The sequence below is a fragment of the Apteryx mantelli genome, chromosome 3, assembly GCF_036417845.1.
Source record: "Apteryx mantelli isolate bAptMan1 chromosome 3, bAptMan1.hap1, whole genome shotgun sequence".
NCBI classification, from domain to species: Eukaryota; Metazoa; Chordata; class Aves; order Apterygiformes; family Apterygidae; genus Apteryx; species Apteryx mantelli.
Genome location: NC_089980.1, coordinates 116,036,075 through 116,056,481, shown reverse-complemented (window position 1 = coordinate 116,056,481; position 20,407 = coordinate 116,036,075). Strand labels below are relative to the sequence as shown.

General features: G+C 35.9%; 1 protein-coding gene across 1 annotated transcript in view; it reads left to right on the top strand.

Moving 5' to 3' along the window:
• The window catches only part of MYOM2 (myomesin 2), a 71,582-nt gene that overhangs the window by 39,447 nt on the left and 11,728 nt on the right, over positions 1–20,407 (top strand). The window contains exons 19-29 of the mRNA XM_013945308.2: positions 1,310–1,436; positions 5,096–5,274; positions 5,445–5,559; positions 6,158–6,314; positions 6,420–6,526; positions 9,182–9,226; positions 9,703–9,839; positions 13,999–14,143; positions 14,257–14,316; positions 15,645–15,712; positions 19,586–19,699. Of these exons, the coding sequence (XP_013800762.2) occupies positions 1,310–1,436; positions 5,096–5,274; positions 5,445–5,559; positions 6,158–6,314; positions 6,420–6,526; positions 9,182–9,226; positions 9,703–9,839; positions 13,999–14,143; positions 14,257–14,316; positions 15,645–15,712; positions 19,586–19,699 (1,254 nt within the window). The remainder of the gene's footprint in view (positions 1–1,309; positions 1,437–5,095; positions 5,275–5,444; positions 5,560–6,157; positions 6,315–6,419; positions 6,527–9,181; positions 9,227–9,702; positions 9,840–13,998; positions 14,144–14,256; positions 14,317–15,644; positions 15,713–19,585; positions 19,700–20,407) is intronic.

Below are 20,407 nucleotides of genomic sequence, written 5' to 3'. Positions count from 1 at the left end.
GTATGGACAGTATAGCACTAGGAAATCAATAGAGATTTGTCCTTGACTGATTAAGTGATTCTGTGGGAACCCCAGAAATATTTGTTCCGTTATTAACTGGGGATTTCAAACTGTTTTTACAACTGAACTTCTGTTCTCTCTTGTCATTCACAGTATACAGCTTTTCAGGAAACTCTGGCTAAATTGTATTAGTGACTGGCTTCTCCTAGTTTACTTTGTTTTGCTTTGGTTTTCTATCTGATGCTATCTCAGGTAATCATCCCATCATATGTTTGTTCCCATGAAAAATAAATATCACACTAAAATCCTGTTTTATCTCCTATTTTGCCCAGAGAACAGTTATAGTTTATTTATATGAAAAAAATAAAGCTGTTCAATATCTCTACCAGAAGTACAGCCCTCAGCTGCATCTTTCTCTTGAGAAATATGTTAAAATATGATTTGGGGAAAATTATCTAGGGGCTTGAGGTGCAGAAGACCTGTTTATTATATTGAGATGGTCTGGGAAAGAAAGGGTGGGAGAGGGCTGCTACCATGATGTGCTCAGTCTGTGGAGAGGCTCAGGCTGTTGGGATGCCTTATAACATGTCTACCTTGACCTCAAAATCTGAGGTGGTGATGCGGTGATAGCCTCATTGGATAATCCAAAGTTATTTTACCAGGAAGACTAGCAACAGGATGGTGTCGGTTCTGCTCATACCACTTGCAGTGCTTACCTACTTACTTTATAATGCTAGGTAATAATACGAAAAGGACACAGATAAACCACATAAAATTACCAACAGAGAATATTTCCCAGAGTTATCTCCACACACTGCTGAACTAAGAAATGGATCAGCTTTCCCTTTAGTTTCTTGTTTTTTCTTCTCTGCTCAGTCAAGTATGACCAAACACCATTTGAACTCTTACTTAAGTGTGTGGTCGTTCATAAGCAGTACAAAAAGTTATTTCATGTAAGAACACTCTTTCCTCAGTATCTGCTAGGGGCCACTCATTGAGTGAGCTCCATGGACCTTTGCTCTAAATTTTTACAGCCTGTCCTGCCAATACATTGAATGTTGTTGTTGTTCCACAACTGTTCATCTGAAGCTGAAATGTGGAAATAAAATCTAGACCTTTGCAGTGTGTTTGGTTTAAATGTAAAATCTTCAGATTAGAGTATCCCAGTACTCCAAGCATAGCAGTAGGGTCTGATTTGAGTTAACCAATGACAGAATGCTTATTTTTAATATATTAAGTATTTCATTTATTAAAAGAATGCAAATCATAGCTTTTAATGTACATACATTGATTTGTTTTCTCCAAAAAGGTAGAGGATTTGATGGAAGATGCCTTCTATGAATTCAAAATTGCTGCTGCAAATCTGGTTGGTATAGGTCAACCTTCAGATCCCAGTGAGCACTTTAAATGTAAAGCCTGGACTATGCCAGAACCTGGTAAGTCTATTAATTTCTCATGAACTTCAATTTAATATAAACTCTTTGCAACCCAGTCAGTGTAATGTTCCAGTCAAACTCTGCTGAATGTCTTTTGGTTCCAGCATAAGAAAGATAAACTCTAGTCTACCTAATGCGAGCACATAAATTGTGCCTAAATGTTAGGTATCTAGGGGGTTGTTTCTCCTCAGTAATGCTTGAGTTCTGTAGATAATCTGTGAAGTATCTTTGTCGGCCTGCCTATTTGTAACACCCTCACTCATACTGAGCAACACTTTTGCTGAAGCTCTTTGCGATGTCTGGTACTGATTTGCCTAAAACAGAGGGTGTCACAGTACAGCCCATAATGAAAACACCAGTATAATATATTTCTACCTCCTTTTCCCCCAATTCTCTAAAATACTGCTGTGTTCTTCACTCAAGATCTATTTATAACATACAGCTTTGCTATGCAATTAAAGATCCATTTCAATACCTGTTTCGGTCATCAGGAGTTTTCTGACACCTACACATATCTGTTTCTTGCATAAATGTTCATACAGTTATTTTTTAACTAAAAAAAAGACCCTTACACCTATTTTTGTACAACTATTGACATTTTCAGTGATTCCAAAAAGAGATAATTAGCATAAGAAGACAGGAGAATTTCATTTTTCTTTTCTATGTTATAAATAAAAAGTATTTCTTGCCTGGAACAAAAAACAATTCAGTAGGATCATGGAATCATTTAGGAGGAAAGACTCTCAAATGTCATCTAATTCAACTGCTTGCCCAAGTCAGGATCAACTATATCTATCTCACTGTTGACAGACACTTTTCTAATTGATTCTTACAGATTTCCACCCACAAAGGAAGATCAAGGTTCTTTGGGCAGGTTTTATTCCTGATTTTATGACCCTTACAGTTCAGAAGTTTTTCTAATATTTCTGAATCTTTCTTGCTGCAATTTAAGCTTGTTTACTTCTTTTTCCGTCCACCATGGACATGGAGACAAGCTTGGTCCTTTCCTCTTTGCAACAGCCTTTCTACGTATTTGAGGTCTTGAATCAGACTCCCAGCTTTCCCCTTGAGTTAACAAAACCCAGTTCCTGCAGCCTTTCCGCGTGCAACAGGTATTCCAGATCTCTAAATAAGAGATCTTGTTGCTTTCCTTCAAACTTTTTATAGTTGGTTCATATTCTTCTTGAATGACAGCACACAAACTTGACACGTTATTCCAATAGTTGTCAATGCTGATCTGAGAAATGGTAACTTCACAGGTCTACAATTATGAGTCTGCTTATAAACCCTCTTCAATTCGTCTTTTAAAAAAAAATCACTAAGACTCAAAAGTTCAAAGTCTGCTTCTTTTTAATGGCCATATTCTTTTCTGTAAAACTTCTTGTCAGCCAGTTGTTCTCCACACTTTCTAGCCAAATTCTTCTCTGAGTTTTTAAATCTTACCTTGTGGATTTAATGGCATGGCAAAACTGTCAATAAAAAAAGTTTAATCTTCTGAATTTAATCCCCTTTGGGCTAATTACATTTTCTTATCATTTTGTAATATTTAGTATAAATATATCATCAGTGGAGCAATTATTTTTCTAAAAAATTCAAATTTGTCTGTGATTTATACTCTACAGTGTTTTCACAATGTCAGTGGAATTGCCTATCGTGTAAACCAGTGAAGATTATCTTTCATTTTAAATGATATGTAAAGAAATAAAATAAAAGGCACTTTCAGGAAATGAAGAGAGTGAAATTTCCATTTTCATAATGAACAATGTGACCTTTCTACTCTTTGGCTGATTACATTGTTCTCATTATGAAGCTAGCTGAACAGAGAGCATTGCATTCTTCCTGCTTTAAAAAAAAAAAAAAAAAAAAAGGCACCAGAAACAAAAAAATAAAAAATCCCCAAACTTGTTAAAATATTTCCCAAGACTTTCTTAGAATAAGTTTTAAAAAATGGCTTAGCTATAATGAAAAGAAATAAATGAGATTTAAGATTGAGAGAAAGAGGCTGATCCTTTTCCTTGACTTACTAATGATACTGAAGACAAATGTAATGTGACTGCAATATACTCCCAATGTCAACGAAATATTCATCCACATTTTGATATGGAAGGGAATTTTTCTTAGAAAAGCCGGAATGCTGGGCAAGATTTCTAGTCTGAATGATAGATTCCTTGCCCAGAGCCCATTATTATTTCATCCCTCTGCAGAACTCCAGTCTTATCTATAAGTGTGAGCTTCTGTGAGTTAACGATGATAGCTAATGAATTATTTTACATGACTTTAAAAAAATGAAGCATTCCTGGTCTCAGCATTCTTAGAATAGAACATACTTCATAACACATTTTCTTCTACAATCTAGATTTCTAGCAGGTGCATCCGTCAGAAGAAATTTAATTATCTGTGAATACATAGACATTTAGGTTGGGATTTTTAAAGAGCCCTGAGAGAAGGCTTAGGCTTCTCGAAAACTCCAGTGTTTCCATGAAAAAATCTAGCATTTGTCCTCAAAAGAACTGCAACAGGTACCCATATGTTTGTTTTCTGGAATGTAATTATCCACTATGGAGAAACACTCCTTTACTGCTTTTTTGCTGTGTATTTGCTGAATCTCATCCCTTATAGAATTTCCTGGGCATTCATCACTAGTTAACATTGTATAGACTGGAATGGCAATCAGGTTTATTTGAAAGGTTGTTATACTTGTCTACCTTTAAATGATGAGAGAAGGTTGTAGGGAAAAGTAGTATCTTGAGTTAGACCAAATTCTCATCACTGAAAAAATCCCTAAGTCTCAGGTACTTTCAGGCTTTCTTACTACAGATTTAAACCACAAGGAGTGAGCTTCCAGCTATACTATTTGCCTGAATGGCAGTATTCTGTCACAGATGTTGTCACCACGGTAGAAAATTGGTAAGATTATGCTTTTTACCATGCTGATACAAGTGAATATCAAGAGTATAGTGAAGAAAATATTACGAGTTAAACTAGATGGCACCAGAACAGTTAAATGAAGGAAAAGGAAATATAGCACTAAGAGCATAGCTTGACAGCTGAAGTCACACTTTCTCAGAACATCAGCATATTTTTGGTGTAAATAGTTCTCATTACAAATATCCTATTCAGAAGTCTTTCAAGCTATCGTTACCTACCATACAGTGAAAAATGCTCCTGACGGGCCATGTGGAGACTGATCCAAAGTCCATTGACATCAGTGAGTTTTGGACCAGGCCAAAAGGTCAGGTTTCATGTATATCAACAAAAAATCAAAATATCTGATGCTAAATTATGAGCCTGAATCTAAGCTCAGTGAAGCAGCCTAGATTTGGGGCTAGTGAGTTAAAACAGATGGTGCACAGGAAGCCTGTATTCCTTGTTGGAAAATTATAAACTGCATGGATTCTCCAGATGAATAACTCCCTTATAATGAAATTATTGAGATCCAGCTAACACTGTACACTTTGGAATACTAATGTTACTCCTGCATAAAACAGGTATTGCTGTATACAGCCACAATGGGACAATGACCTAAATTATATACCATGTTTATTGTAAACGAGGAGATTAAAATGACAAAATTAAAATGACACATTTTGCCCTTTACAGGGCCAGTTTGCAAAACTTTATTATACTGAAGTAAACTTCCAATATTTGAAATATTTTAGGTCCTGCCTATGATCTCACAATTTGTGAAGTTAGAAGCACATCACTGGTTCTTCTGTGGAAAGCTCCAGTGTATGAAGGCAAAAGCCCTATTACTGGGTATTTAGTGGACTATAAGGAAGTAGATACAGAAGACTGGATCACAGCTAATGAAAAACCAACTTCACAGCGCTATTTTAAGGTAAAATTTTCAGTGCAATTAGTGTTAATTCAAAATTCAGTTCTAAGAACATTGGCTCGAGTACAACAAAGGTATATTTGAATGTGGGCTTCTGCTAATATGTTCGTATAACCAAAGAATATGAGTTTAGATTTTTTTTTTAATTGGCTTTGCTCTTTATCTTGTTCAAGGTCACTGATTTACATGAGGGTCATACCTATGTTTTCAAAGTTCATGCAGTGAATGATGCTGGGGTAGGCAAGTCATCTGAGGTATCTGAACCAGTGCTTGTTGAGGCAAGACCAGGTAATGAAGTAACTGTTTTACCTACCCCTCCCCTTCTAGAATACTGAAATACTTAGAAGTGGATTTAATCAATCTGAGTCAATATTGTAGCCCCAAAAACGTATTTCCAGAGTCCAGAGGTCTGTAGCCTTAAATCTTAAAAAAAACAACCCCAAAACAAAAAAAACCACCACGTGGGTACAGAGGTACTGACAAGTGTTTGTTTTACTTACTGCAGGGAATATTTTGATAGTCAATTGCTTCAGTTGTTTTTCCCATAAACAAAGATGCTTCTTACTGCAGGTGAAAAGAAGCACAACTTGACAAATTTATTAAACATCAAGAAAGATAATAAAATTAACTTAAATTGTTTTAGCTTCTCACTTTCAGTTTCATTCTATAGCTTTGTTCCTTGATGAGCACTCATTGTTTGTAGTCTTCCTTTCTTGTGAAAGTAAGAATCTTGTTTGTACGTGACATAAACACATGCTTAAACATGTGCAAGTAAGATCAATATTTGTTAATGAAGAAGAATAGAATTAGCGTGGGCTTTAGTTACTTGTGAATTGCAGCTCTGAAGAAAAATGCAGCCTGACATGATTTGACTCTTATTTTGCAGGAACAAAGGAAATTTTTTCAGGTGTGGATGATGAGGGTAATATTTACCTGGCTTTTGACTGCAAAGAAGCTACTGATGCATCTCATTTTGCATGGGGTAAATCCTATGAAGAGATTGATGATTCTGATAAGTTTAAGATTGAAACAGAAGGCAATCAGTAAGTCATGCAAGTCTGTGTCAAGATATTAGAAGTTTGTCCTGATAAAACCTTAATAAAATAAGAAAACCCACTAATTATATCTTCCTTTATTGATGATTTTAGTTCTAAGCTGTACTTCAAAAATCCTGATAAATCAGATTTGGGAACTTATTCTATCTCAGTTAGTGACACAGATGGGATTTCGTCTAGCTTCATTATGGATGAAGAAGGTAAGGTCCTTAACGTCTCAAGTCCTTCTTCTCTTAACACCTGAATTGCATTAAACATTGTACAAGAAAAACAATTAATTCTCACATTTTCTCCTACTCATGAAGGAAAAACAAAAAAACGCCCAACACACCAGACTTCATGGAATTAGCTATTTTTCTGATTATCACAATAATGAATGTTGGAATAGCTTAAAGCAATATTTTGTTTAAATAAAGGTAAAGAATATGCTAGATTATTATTGTTTATTTATGCTGGGACTTCAGTAGTGTTTGCAAAGATCTGTTTCACTTTCACTAGAAATGTGTTAAATGTCTCAAGATGTTAATTTTTTTCACCATTTTGAGATCTTTGTCTAATTTGTCACTTTGACTTTCTAGCCTTTCACATACTTCTTAAAATAATTGGCTCTTGGTTAGCAGTAAAGGTACCAACAAACGTCTGCCTCCTATTCAAGAAAACATATATAATATAAAAAATACTGAGACAGACTTTGAGGCTCTAGATATAGTAGCATATAACTGGGATGCAGAGGATTACTGAGAAGAATGTGAGAAAAAGGATGTTGCTTGAAAAACATCTGAATATATTGCCTTAACTCATCCATTTGTGTAAATTTAGATTTGTTTTGCTTTATTTCATCAAAGCTATTTCATTTCATTGGAATTTCACTGAATTTGCTTCAGTTTGATTTTGGTTTACCACCTAGAGAGACTGAAGGGAAAAGCAAAGCTGGAGGAATTTCCTGTCTTTTTACAAAAATGACTCTGGTGCTTTCCTGGTCCACAGGGATTGATTGTTATGCCCAGTTCAGCCAAGTTAGTTTTACCTATGTTAATGACAGCCAAAAACAGTGGTAGAGACAAATACCTAGGAAGCTGCCCATTCTAGGAAGCTGGGAAACGGCAGGGGAGTACACTGAGCATTGAGTTAGGCAGCTGCACAAGTTTTCCCATTTGCAGGTGACCTCGAGGAGTCTAATACTGACTCTGGGGACAGCCACAGGCAGCTTTGTTGGCTTATTTCAGAGCACTCCTTACAAGAAAATATTGCAGCCAATTTATCATTGCTTTCTGGTATGGCAAGCAAGGAGGAAAATGCTCTCCAGAATTTCTTCACTAGCTACACAGAGCCTTTCACAGTTTGGGCCTGTGTGCTCTTTTTAGTATTCCGTCTCACTTGCACAAGTGAATCAAAAGAGCTTTAACTACCTAGTTATATTTGTCATTCAAAAACTGTGTTTAGTTTTATCTTCATCTCATCTTTAACACCTTTATACCTTATGATGATACTTGACTGTTTCCAGAAATTTCAGCCAAACTTTACGTTGTGTAGTTTTCAATTTTTGCCACTTAATAAGGGCTGCTGATGGTGCTTTGGATCACAATATTACTTCTAGTCCTTGTATTAAAAGATAGAAAGGATCAGATCCTGGCATTAACACAGCCAATGGGAATTTAGCTCCTAAATAAGCATGAAAATTCCTCCAGTTACATTCTAAGTCATTTAAGGAGAGGAGATGAGACTGAGTCTGAGTTTGAGTCTCATCAGTATGCAGGCACTTTATCACAGTGCGAACTACATCAACTTTCCCAGTCAAAGAAGGTGGTGAGAAGAAGAGTGCTATGTGGACTCAGTTATTACTGATATCTGCTTCTTCTAGGGAAGCTAAACATGTAATATTTTTAATTTACCAATGAATTAATTACCCAGTGAATACTTTTGGAAAAGACAGACAAGTATTTGATCATGAGAACTTCTCTTTGGCTTAGTGTTGAGGCATCTCTCTGAAACCTGTCTTGTCACCTTCGGTCCTACCATACAAGCTGTTTCTGTACAAGAGCACTGATGGTGTTTCACATCCCACACTTAGGTCATGTCTTTTGCTGGTCACATCTGCTACTCAGAATGTTAATTTTATTTGTAGTGGCGCTCTCCACAAGTATCAAATTTGTATCTTAGCACTGAAAACTACTGTTTCCTTGCCCACTTACTTTCCCAAATGCTACAAATTCTGTAATTTTTGTAAATCCTCTAAATTATGTCATAAATTCTTGCTAATTTCCTCTTACATTATCTGCAAATTTGGAATTGACAGTTAGGTCCTTCTTCCAAATCTTTATTAACATTGAATATGAGAAATAGGATTGGTATGAAAACCTAGCAGTGTGATTTCTAGACTCTCACGCAGCTGTCATTAGGTTTTAGTGCATTAAGTAAAACTTTTTGTGCCTTTTTCATACTAACCTGCACTCAACCTTGTTAGCTATCACAGTAAAACAAATGTTTTAAATATGGTGTCAGAAAGGAGGTCAGCAGATAAGAGCCTCAGAGACTATGTAGAAGCTATTGTCTCCTGACTTTAAATCCCATAGGAAGTTTAAAATAGGTCTTATCTTGTTTAAATTATTTTGCATAAGAGTATGCATGAAAATGCATGAGATAGGAAAACTCACTAAATCCATGTAACAGAATTTTAAGTTTCTTGAATCTTTTTTTTTTTGAGACAAAGTTTTCTGAGGAGAGGTAGATATTTTGCATACAAGACATAAGGAGATTAATTATTTGCTGATGCTGATATGTATCTGCTTTGACACTTGTATTCTGACCATATTTTTCAGAATAAATTAAAACATGAGTATTATTCTTACTTTCAGAGTTGGAACGTTTGATGGCACTAAGCCATGAAATAAAGAATCCAAGTAAGTTGAAGAACTGAATGTATTCGATAGTTTTAGAAGGGAATATAATTACATGTTAATGACTGGAGTTCCCAAAAGGTTCTTCTTGAGACAATGGAAGCTTCATTTTTCATGGCACAACTTGCTTCCTCATCTTTCTATTCATTTTAAAGATTATTAGTTTGTACTGAATAAAAATCTTCATTAACTGAAAGTCTTTTGCAGTTTAACTTCACTTTGGCAATAGACTATAGGTAGCTATTAGCTAATTCCTTAGACATTGTGCAAACTATAAGCTGTAAATTGTACTCTCCCTTTGAGAAATTAATTTAAAAAAACAGCCAAAGACTGCATTAGACCTCTTTTCCCCATGTAAATTATATTATGTGATTCAGCATTTCCTAAATAATGGGGAGATACTAATATATTACTATAATAGTCCTTTTTCTTACAAGAATTCATGCATTATTGACTTTTGATTGGTTTTCTCTCTGCAGCAATACCTCTGAAATCAGAATTAGCTTATGAGGTTCTTGAGAAAGGAGAAGTTCGTTTTTGGGTTCAGGCTGAAAGTTTATCACCAGATTCTACCTTCAGATTTGTCATTAATGATAAGGAAGTTGAAAACAGTGATGTAAGTACATGTTGAGGGCCATATACATATTATTTTGTTTAATAACCCATTGTGCATTAATTGTTAGTCTATTTTTATAGTTGTTTAAAGCCACGTTATTAATATTGGTCTGATAATACCTGAAGGGAATGATAATATTTAATCTGAACATTTTTCGTAACACAGAATTACTGTTCCAGAGATTTCAGTAAGATTATTCATACCAAATAAAAGAGCAAGGTTTAGCTTTCAGAAGTCTGTATTCATTTTGGGTAGTTAGATGACCATTAGCCAAAGAAAAAGAGAAGTTAGACATAGAATGTTAATAAATAAATCTGATTAAAAGTAATATTTTAGGGAAATAACTCAAGCCTAGAAAAGATGTTTCAAGCATGGTTTTTTGACTGCAAAACAGCAAGATATGCTGTTCCCAGAGACCCTGTGTGGCTACTGCTACTAATTTTACATATGATGTGGGAGGCACTCGACGATGCAACAATGATCATAATTATATAAAACTTCTAGGTGATGTAACTTTTTTTTATTATTATTTATTTTGGGGCCTAGACACTATGAGGCCATTGAATGACTACATGGAGATGAAAGGGCAGGCCACAAGCTTCCTGCATTTTTGTAGCTCTAGGAAGACCTTCTGTAATAAGGGACACTAAAAAGTGGCCAGACAGGGTTGAGAAGAAGGCAAGGTCATGCTCTTGTAAGGTGGGAGTATGTTTCGTCCACTGGGCATTAAGGTACAACACTGGAAATATATTTTCCTGTGAGGAATCCACCTACACTACAGCTGTTTGAAAGCATCAGTTTATTCCTGAGGTTTTAGCCAGAGAATCTTATCAGCATTTTAAAGAAGCATTTTAGAAAAGCAAAATGAATTTGCCTTAATTGCCTATTGACAGGTGGAAGAGAAAGTGTTTCTGAATAATATACTTCTCTCCTTTGTATTTCTTACTGTAAGAAGTAGTAAAATATAGCACTGAAAACCTGAATATTAGTGACTAGGATGTATTGAAATGACAATATTCTGTCTTGGCAGTGTTAGTGGAACAGAATAAGCTATTTTTAGTATGCATATATTTTGAAAGTGTTGACATCAGAGAGAGAGTCTTGAAGTGGAGCTGCATTATTTCACCTCTTTAATTAGTAACCCACAGGTGACATTTACATTTCGAGATTGATGATATTTTTGTGGAAAGTCACATAAAAGCCTGGTATTTATGGTGCCCATAAAATCATTGAACTTCATCTTGCTGCATAATGGCAATAGTTAGAAGCCTAATTACACTCTAAAACCTGTTTGGAGACTGTACTACAGTCACTGAACATGTCCAATAGACCGTTATGCTTGGTGAAAAGTATTCTGATTCTTGGCATTGACTGAAGTGATAAATTTTTCCGTCTAGGTCCTAGAAGGAAACAGTTTCTGTAAGAATTTTAAAAAATCTGAGGATGGAATTAACTGGGCCCTGTTTTCTAATAGCTGTCATTTTAATCTTTTAATATTTTTTTTCCTTCACACAAAAGCAAGAAATACAAAATTTTAGAAAGTGTGATAAAGGATAAAATTAAACCATATATCTTGCTTTTCTTGTTCTGCTTCTGGCTAATCTCCATTATCATTCTCCCTGAAAGCGCATTTCTTTACCAACGAAATTGGTAATGCAAGTGTTGTCCTTGACTTCAGTGGGCAAGAGGCTGTAAGGGAGAATTCGAATTTGCAGTTTGATAATTCACTGTACTTTATAACTTCTCTTTGTAATCTACCTGGCCTATTTGCTATACTCTTACAGATAAACATGTACATAAGTCAGTTTCTATTTAGCTTCCTGACTAGTTAAATCTTTTCTCATCCTGTGACCTTATATCCTTCTTTGAACTACATGTAGAAAAGTGCATATTCAGACTATACAAGCAATTTTCCCTGTGGTTTCATATAAATGATATACCTCAGTTTCTTCTAATTCATTTATTTAATCAATAGCTATCCTAATCAATCTGTTGGTTACTGATTTATTAATTCCATTACTTTTTCTTTTTCTTTAATTCTTCAGTTACCTAAGTAAGATTTAAACTAAACTAGTTTCATTGTGCATAATTTTTTGCCTATTTTGTGTATATATTTTGCCTATTTTCAGTGGTGTCTCTCCTATGTAATTCTGAGTCTTCCTTTTTCAGGTATTCTGTGAGTCATAATATAAAGTTGGATACCTGTTTCATACCTTTTTTTGTGATTTTTTTTTTTCCTTTTAGTTAGAAGCTTTATAGCACTTTACAATATTATGCCATAATTTATGCTTGCACTATTTGTACATCTGAATGTAACAGTAATGGATGCTAAACCTGTTGACTCTGCCTACACCATTCTTAGATAGGTATCTCAAGTAGCTGTGAGCATGGCATATTTCCTCACCCTTCTGGCTCTTCTTCAGATGACTGCTTTGCAGGGAGCCCCCAGGCAGCCTACCTGGATGTATCAGACTAGAAGTGAGGGGGCATGCTTTGCATTGCGTCCTGCAGCTGCGCCTGAGCTATTCCCCAGGTTTGCTGTCCATACAACAGTGAATCTATTCTTGAAGATGGCCAAGAGGTGTCCCTCAAAGCTGAAGTAGCTATACCCGTGGTAGTAGTATTTCTACTAAGTTTAGGTCAGTACTTAAACATTCTTCCAGTTAATGAATCGGTCCCAGAAAATAACATTTTTATTAACTTTTTTTTTCTTCCCTAGTCATCTTTCCTAAATAATTTGGCTTTGTCTACCTTTTTCTGGTTTTGGACCTCCAAGAAAAAGATTAATCAAGATGCTCTGTTTACATGACATCATATCTCCTTTTGTCAGCAACACGGTCTGTAGCAATTTACAGCATAGAACGCTTCCTAGAAAATGATATTTACCTTTCTGTGCAGTCATAAACAAAGCAGTTAGTGTGGATGTCATGCTACGAAGGTTTGATAGTAACGACTGAGACAGTAACATAAGACATGCCACAGAGGAAGACATGCCTCTGTCTAAAGACAGAGCACTGTCTTCACTCGCTCTACAGTGGAATATCCTTATTCTCATTAGTTACCCAAAAAAGTATTCACCAAGTAACTTCTATAAATTATTTTTGCTTTGCTTTGGGAATTTGTTAGTTGAAATTCAAACAACATCACTGTTGGTGGGACACACAGTCCTCATGGCTGTTGCTCACTGAATGAAGGATGATATTACTCAGAAAAAGATAGTTGTATCTAAATGCAAAATACATATTTTGCAAATATTGTCCAATACTTATAATTTTCTGTTTCCTTGAACATTTCTGACAGTAATTTATCTTTCTAGAATATTTAATGAAAGCAAACACAAAAAGGGTACACAACAGTGAAAAGCATATGTAACTTTGACTTCAAGTCAATATTTGGAATTTTGGGTATTTTCCAAGTTCTTAGTAGATAACAAGATGTTTCAACAGCATTCTAATTCTGTTTTGCTGGACTCAATCTATTTTTTAGTTCACAGAAACTTTGTTGGTTTTACACAGGGGAGCCAGAAGTGACTGTTCTCCCTCATGGTCCAGCACTTTAGTGTTGTCTGAAAAGAACAGTATAAGATGAGAATAACATTATACTCTTCCTATATAAACATTTTTTTAGTTAGAAAATAAGACCCAGTTTCCAGCTGCCACATATGTATATCTCAGAGGTATTTAGTAGCTATGACTGTTTGAATTTGTTGTGATGGATCTATTTACAAGGTACATATTTGGAGATCCCCATCTGTGTCTGCAAATGTAAACTTACAGCTCTCTCTGGACTCTGCTTAGGGAGAGTGTTTTAGATGAGAAGATCCCCTTGTTGGACTGGAAGCTGTAATGTAGCTGATGGCCAGACGTGTAGGCTCTTCCTCAAGCATGTATAGTTTCATAAGCTAGTATTTTTAAATGAAAAGCAGCTATGTTATGATGACTTGAGGATTCAAATGCAGCAGCATACCAAGGTTCCCATCACCGTGGGACCTTGTTGTGCAACAGTAACTACAACAACAGCTCTCTCCCCATAGTTTACAATTCAAAGGACCTGAAAGAGATGAAGTGTGGAGGTGCAGTTATAACACATGATTAATTTGATAGGGAATTATAAATAATGTACACCATACTAGAGTAAAGTTATTACTCATTTATTTCAGAGGCATAAAATAAAGTGTGACCGTTCTACTGGCATAATAGAAATGGTGATGGACCGATTTACAATTGACAATGAAGGTACCTACACAGTACAGATCCAGGATGGAAAGGCCAAGAACCAGTCTTCATTAGTTCTCATTGGAGATGGTAAGTCCACTGAAACCTTGAAACTTTGGCTCAGATGAAGAAATGCTCTTCAATTATTCTTTGAATAGTTTTGTGATTAACTCATGTTTTCATTCACCTCTTCTAAAATTTAGCATTCAAGGCAGTATTGGCTGAGGCTGAGCTCCAGAGAAAGGAATTTCTCAGGAAGCAAGGTAAGACAAAGTAGATATTGGTGATGTTAGGCCCAGTTTGCATTTAATGATGCACCCCTAATGATTACTAAATGCTTCCAGCTTCCATTGACTTCATTAGAATCTGAGTACCATGCACATGTTGAGGAGATACTGAATCCTTGCTGGATGTGGATGTTATTTTTCAATATTGTCATATAACACATGCAATTTGTGCCAGAAATTTCACTAAGCAGAGAAATAAAGGTAACCTCCTTACAAGAGGTTATCTTTGCTGAATATTCATAAGAAGTGCTCCTGCTCTAGGCTCTGATCCAGCAAAACACTTCAGTACATATTTAATTTTAGGCACATGAGTTGTCCCACCAAAATAGTTGACAAAAATATAGCGTCAGATAAAAAAAATTAAAAGATTCTATCAATCACTGTGGAATACTTCCTTGAAAAACTGAGTGAGAGCTCTAATTTGTAATTATTGCTTAGCAAACACATGGGGTTTAGGATGAAAGTAGCGATAATAATTGCAAAGCATTTAGTCTATATGTCATAGGTAAGTGTATCTGTATAAGCAGTGTAATACTGTTGTTTTCTATTTTCTTGGCTTTCTTATAGCTTTATGAAAGAAATGATACCATTCAGTATATAAAATCACAAGATCTTTCTCCATGGGTATTGCAGTTATAGGCCCTGATCCTGCAGACGTTAAAACATACTCATATGTTTACACGAGTAACCACAAAAATTTCAAAATGACTGTGTATGTCAGTAAATTTACTTAAGAGCATATATATTTTCAGGATTGGAACCTGAGTGAGGAACAGAAATATTTTCTGTTTGGCCTGTAATACTTAATACACTTTTAAACATATAATTTGGACAAATAATGTCTGGCATGGGATTTTTGCTTTGAACATTTAATTGGGTGAGTGTTTGGCTACATCTGTTTATTCTGGAGTCCTCTTTACATTAAATATATCATTTGTACACTCATTTGTAACTGTATTCTGTTTCTTTCCTATGTTTAGTTGACAATCAAGTATGATTAGATTTAGTAAACTAATTTGTCTCACTCACTAAGCTGTTTTATGTTTGGGAATGCTACAAGGCTTACCATGCAAATGGAGATGAGCCTCAGGTTTCTAGTCTGTAGTGTAAATACCCGGGTAAAGATGAATATAGACTGCAAGGCTTTCCTTCTAGTGCATGGATAGTTCAGGAAAGCCCTATCATCATTTTGGTGTAGGGACCTTAGAATAGAATTGTTGTCCTTTTTCTTTCTATCACTGGGTCTCTCTAATCCCTTTTTCTTCATTCTACAACACATGCTTTAAGTCGGTTTTGTTCCTTAGGTCCTCATTTCTTGGAGTTTTTGTATTGGGAAGTTACAGAAGAATGTGAAGTTTTACTTGCTTGTAAGGTAAAGAAATATGCTTGAAGAAATTTTTTAGAATGTTTTATAGTTAAGCTAGGAAAATGTGATGAAACATTTTGGCATTTTTAAAATGAAACTTTCTGATTTCTTATTTTTAAACAATAGTAGTCTTTATTAAAACAAATAAACAAAAATTACAGGATTGTAGCCTTAACGGAGAATAGGACTAGGCTTAAAAAATTAGAAAAATAACTTTTTTGAAATAGGTTAACTAATCCAAATTTTTAATAATAACAATTGTGAGCCATAAAAATTATTCAGACTAAATAATAGGTGCTTTGGTAGAGGAACCACCAAATCAGAAAAGAGTAAGGAAAGAATTCAAACTGAAGCATGTTGCTATTTTTTGAGAAGAATGAAGCATTTAGGTCTGAATGTTTAATCAACTGTAATCAAGCCTACATCAAAGATTTCCAGAATTAATGTTACAAAACAGGATTTTTCCTGTATGTGGCCAATGACTTTTGTACCCTAATGATAATGTGCATAGAATTCATAGTAACTTCTGCAATTAATGTCTTTATGTGCTATTCTAAACTGATATTTTTTCATTTTTTGTTACTCTTTTCTAGAATGACTAATTAGAGGTCTGAATATTTAATTTAATTCAGCAAGCATCAAACTCTTCTTTGTTGCCTTTTTCTGCATTACGGGCTCTTTTGTATTGATTTTATCCACTTCTTTTGAAAAAGTTTTTGGCTTTTAATTAGTCCAACTTGAGTCATTCATTATAAGTAATTTACATGCACTTTTTTTTTTTATTCTATATTTTTCCTGCTTACTAATTAGAGGACCTTTAACCTCCGCTGATTCTCAGCAGAGCCGACCTGGGTGGTCAAGCTGCCGTTCTGTGTGCCCCCCATCTTAGGGCTGAACACTCATTAGCTAACATGGTACCTTGGCTGGTACGGAGCTGCACAGCTGGAGTGCTTTATAATCTCAACATGCACTTGCCTCAGGCATGAACCATGCTTATCCTTTCATTCACAGGGGGAATTAAATGGTTCTGAACCAGTTATACTAGAGTTAATTCTATACAAACTAATCTGAAATTACCCACCTTTTCATTGACTTTAGAGCCTGAAATAGTGCAAAAGGCTGAGCATCTGATTATGTGCTTCTCACGAGTATATTTTTTTTCTCATAAGGTCAGAAATGCAATCCAGGATGTAGGTTGTCTGAGAACTCATCATTTTAACTATGCTATTGACTTTATAATGTTTGTTACTTTTAGTGTGTGACTGTCCATTAGATCCACATGGTACTGTTGTTTATGCCTGTTTAACTGATATTTTTAGGTAGGAAGAGGTTGAACAATAAAGCCTGGATTTGTCCTACTACCTTCAGGTACCTGATTAAAGCACTCAGGTTAGAAGTGTGACTGCCCTGGACTATACCTGCAGTATTAAAATTGTCCAAGGAGCAATCTCTGCCTCCCCAGACCAACTCATTCAGGGTGGTTCACATCCACACTGCTCAGAGGTGGCTCCCTGGAGAGAAGAAGACAGGGCATGAACAGGCTGCATTGCACTGGGCCCAGGTTTTTTAGGCTCTGTCTAGTGGCCCTGTGCAAAAATCATTTTCATGTGTTTTTATGTCTTCAAAGAGCCTGGGATAACATGAAGGAAGTGTTGCAACCTGTAAGAGAGGTGTTTTATAGCATGCCAAGACTTTCTTGTATGCCTTGGTGTGACATGGGAGAGTTTGGGAACCAGGCCAACTGGAAGCTTGTGTAGGACCGAGGACTAACTGTATGATCTAAACCCATAAGAATAATATTGAACAAATATGGACTGTGTTATGTAAGAGCATATCAAAAGTAAAATATGTTACCTCCGATACCACTATATTTCTCATGTGATTGGACCTGACTAAATTTTGATCAGCTTTGTATTTAATTCTGAAATATCTGGGATCAACAACCACATTCTTGGTTTTGTAGCCCCTGCATGCCAGTGGGACATGCTTGTCCCTGGTCCTGGCTGATAATTTGATGGTGTTCACTTTTTTTTTTCCATACTTATTTTTCTTTATATGCCAACATCTACTATCATTTTTCTTCAGATACTTCTAACTTTCAGAATGTTAGTGTTCAGATGTTACCCACTCTTGCATACCTTTGACCCTTATTTGTACTGGGAATGTTAAAAGCAAGATTTTTGGTGTATGGCTAAACAGTAGAAAAGGTAACTTTTAATAGTAAATGTCAACATGAAATAATTTTGGCACTGCAAATTGCATTTGTCTGAAACTCAGTGTATTCCTTGTTAGACTGATTCCTAACAGTCCTTGATGAAAAATTGTTGAAAAGCATTAAAGGCTTGTTCCTTCAGGCCTTGCTAAAATAAAATTGCCATTCATGTCATACGACTGCGCAAATAGACCATGAACCACTTTCTAGTTACCTGCAAATGTAAAATGCTGCTTGCTTTTCTCCTGCAAGGTGTTGTTTTGGGGCAGATTGTGATACTGTCAGAGATCCATAGCCATGACACTGGCTATTAAGCAGCAATATATGTGATTAAAACGCTAGCAGGATTTAGAGAGATGTCCGGGAATCAATATAGAAGAGGGAAGAACCATCCTATTTGTCTGGGCATCTCTATAGAAAGCTTTCATAGAACTGTTCATCTACAGAGTAAAACCTCTCTCACATGAAAGGGTTAGAAACTGGTGCATGTATTTTTCCCCAAGCAAGACACTTGACAACTACAGCGGAGCTGTATTAACTTCTGGGCTGCCCTGCATCCATTTGTTCAGTCCCTTTTTAAGGAGATTTTTAACTGACTGCCTGGGGACTCAGAATGTCCTGTCAGCCCTGCTCTTCTACCAAAGTCATGCTGACTGGGAATTCAGGCTAAGTGCAGAAATACAATTGCATTTCTGTGATTTTTGGAAGGGTATAGGGATAATGATCTCAAATAAACCATAGTGTTTCTTAAAGGGGGAGGAAATAAAATACACTGCCAGGTTTTCTAAAGAGAGCTGGGCTTTTAGCTTCTTTGAAGTCATGCTTTGAGGCCATTTGTCCAGCAATATTTTAAGTGTCACCAATGCAACAATTGTATTTCAAAATTATAGCACTACTTAAGGTACAGGGGTAGTCTATTTCTGCGCTGTGTAGACGAGCTGCTGCTACTACAGCAAAATTGTGCCTTTCAAGCACCTTCTCTGAATTTGTCCTACTATGTTAAGTTCCTTCGTATCAGGAGAGACTGCAATTTGCAGAATTCTTCAAGTCTTTGTACTTCCTGTAGGGCACAATTGTAGTGGGGAAAAAAGGAAAGATCCTCTAGTCTGCCTCACAATTCTGAAGTCTCAGATGCTTTCAGAATAGTAATTTCAGTAAGCTTCTCTGCAGTTTAGCCCTGAAAGACATTGCTTAGATAACCAGGATAAATCTGCAAATTGGCTAAAGACCCTCTGAGACAGGGCCTAGATTCTGTGTTACAACTCTCTGGAGACATATGGCAAATGCAAAAAGATAAATGAGAGTTCAGCAGCTACAAGCCCACTCTAATTTCAAGGTATTTGGCACAGATATCTCTAGACAAACTGCAACTGACACAGCAAGGGTGCAAAATACTTTAAGGGAATAGATCAATGAGATTTTCTTTTAGGATTCAATAGTACTCTGAAGCTGCAAACTACATGCTTCTCACCAGTTCTGTGCTGCAAATGAATACTGTAGCACTAATGTTTTGTTTAGTAGAACTTGGTTGTAGTTGTTTTTTCCTTAGCTTTATTTGACATATTTTATAAAAAAAATTGGCTTCTTACATTGAAAGTATGACTACCTACGGTATGATATCTTTTGTCCGCATATAGCTGTGCTTACATGCCTATTCTGCTGTACAGGTGGCAAATACAAAGAAGGAGACTATTTTCAAATGGTATAAGGATGGTTCTGGGATTGAGTCTGATGAGGTGCCTGATCTGCAGAAGGGAGAATGCCACCTCACTATTCACAGGGTACAGTATCATCTACTGATTAGAAATGAGAGCTTCTGCTTGACATGCTTTCGCTTTGCCAGGCAGAGCACTAAAGCAGCTATTATGATTTCTGTGAACCATTTTAAGAAAAGGCACATTTGTTACCCTTCAGTTAGCTGGTGAGTAACTAATACTGGTAAAAGAGTGTTATTTTTGTTATCAGCTCAGCCACTTCATGTTTAAGTTACTTCAGGATCCTTAGATGACCTCTCTCCAGTTCTATGTCTTACTGCTCCTTAATTTTTCAATTTGTTCAAGCACTGCTTTCTGACAGTGTCTCAAATTTATTGCCTAAAATTAATAGGTTTGAAGTATGTGGTTTCTTAAGATTCCTCTTGATGCAAACAGAATAACCTAGCTTCTGTCTGAAGCTATATCTTAGTTGCTGTCTTTGCCAAGTCCCCAAAACTCCCCTGGAGTCTTTCTGCTTTCAGCGTAATCTGCACTCAATTTATTTTTTTTAATTTTTTTTTTGTCTTCATATTCTCCCAATTTCCCTCCTTCATCTACTTGCAGTAGGGTACTGACTTTCCAGTGGCTTCATTGTTATTGAGTTAACTTTTCTGGGGAATGGTTTCTGTTTGTCTTTAATTGCTGTTGTTACTTGTCATTTAATGATATGATGGTTTTCCCATTATTTCCCTGTTTGTGAGTTTTTATAAATCTTAGATTCAACTAAATAACTTC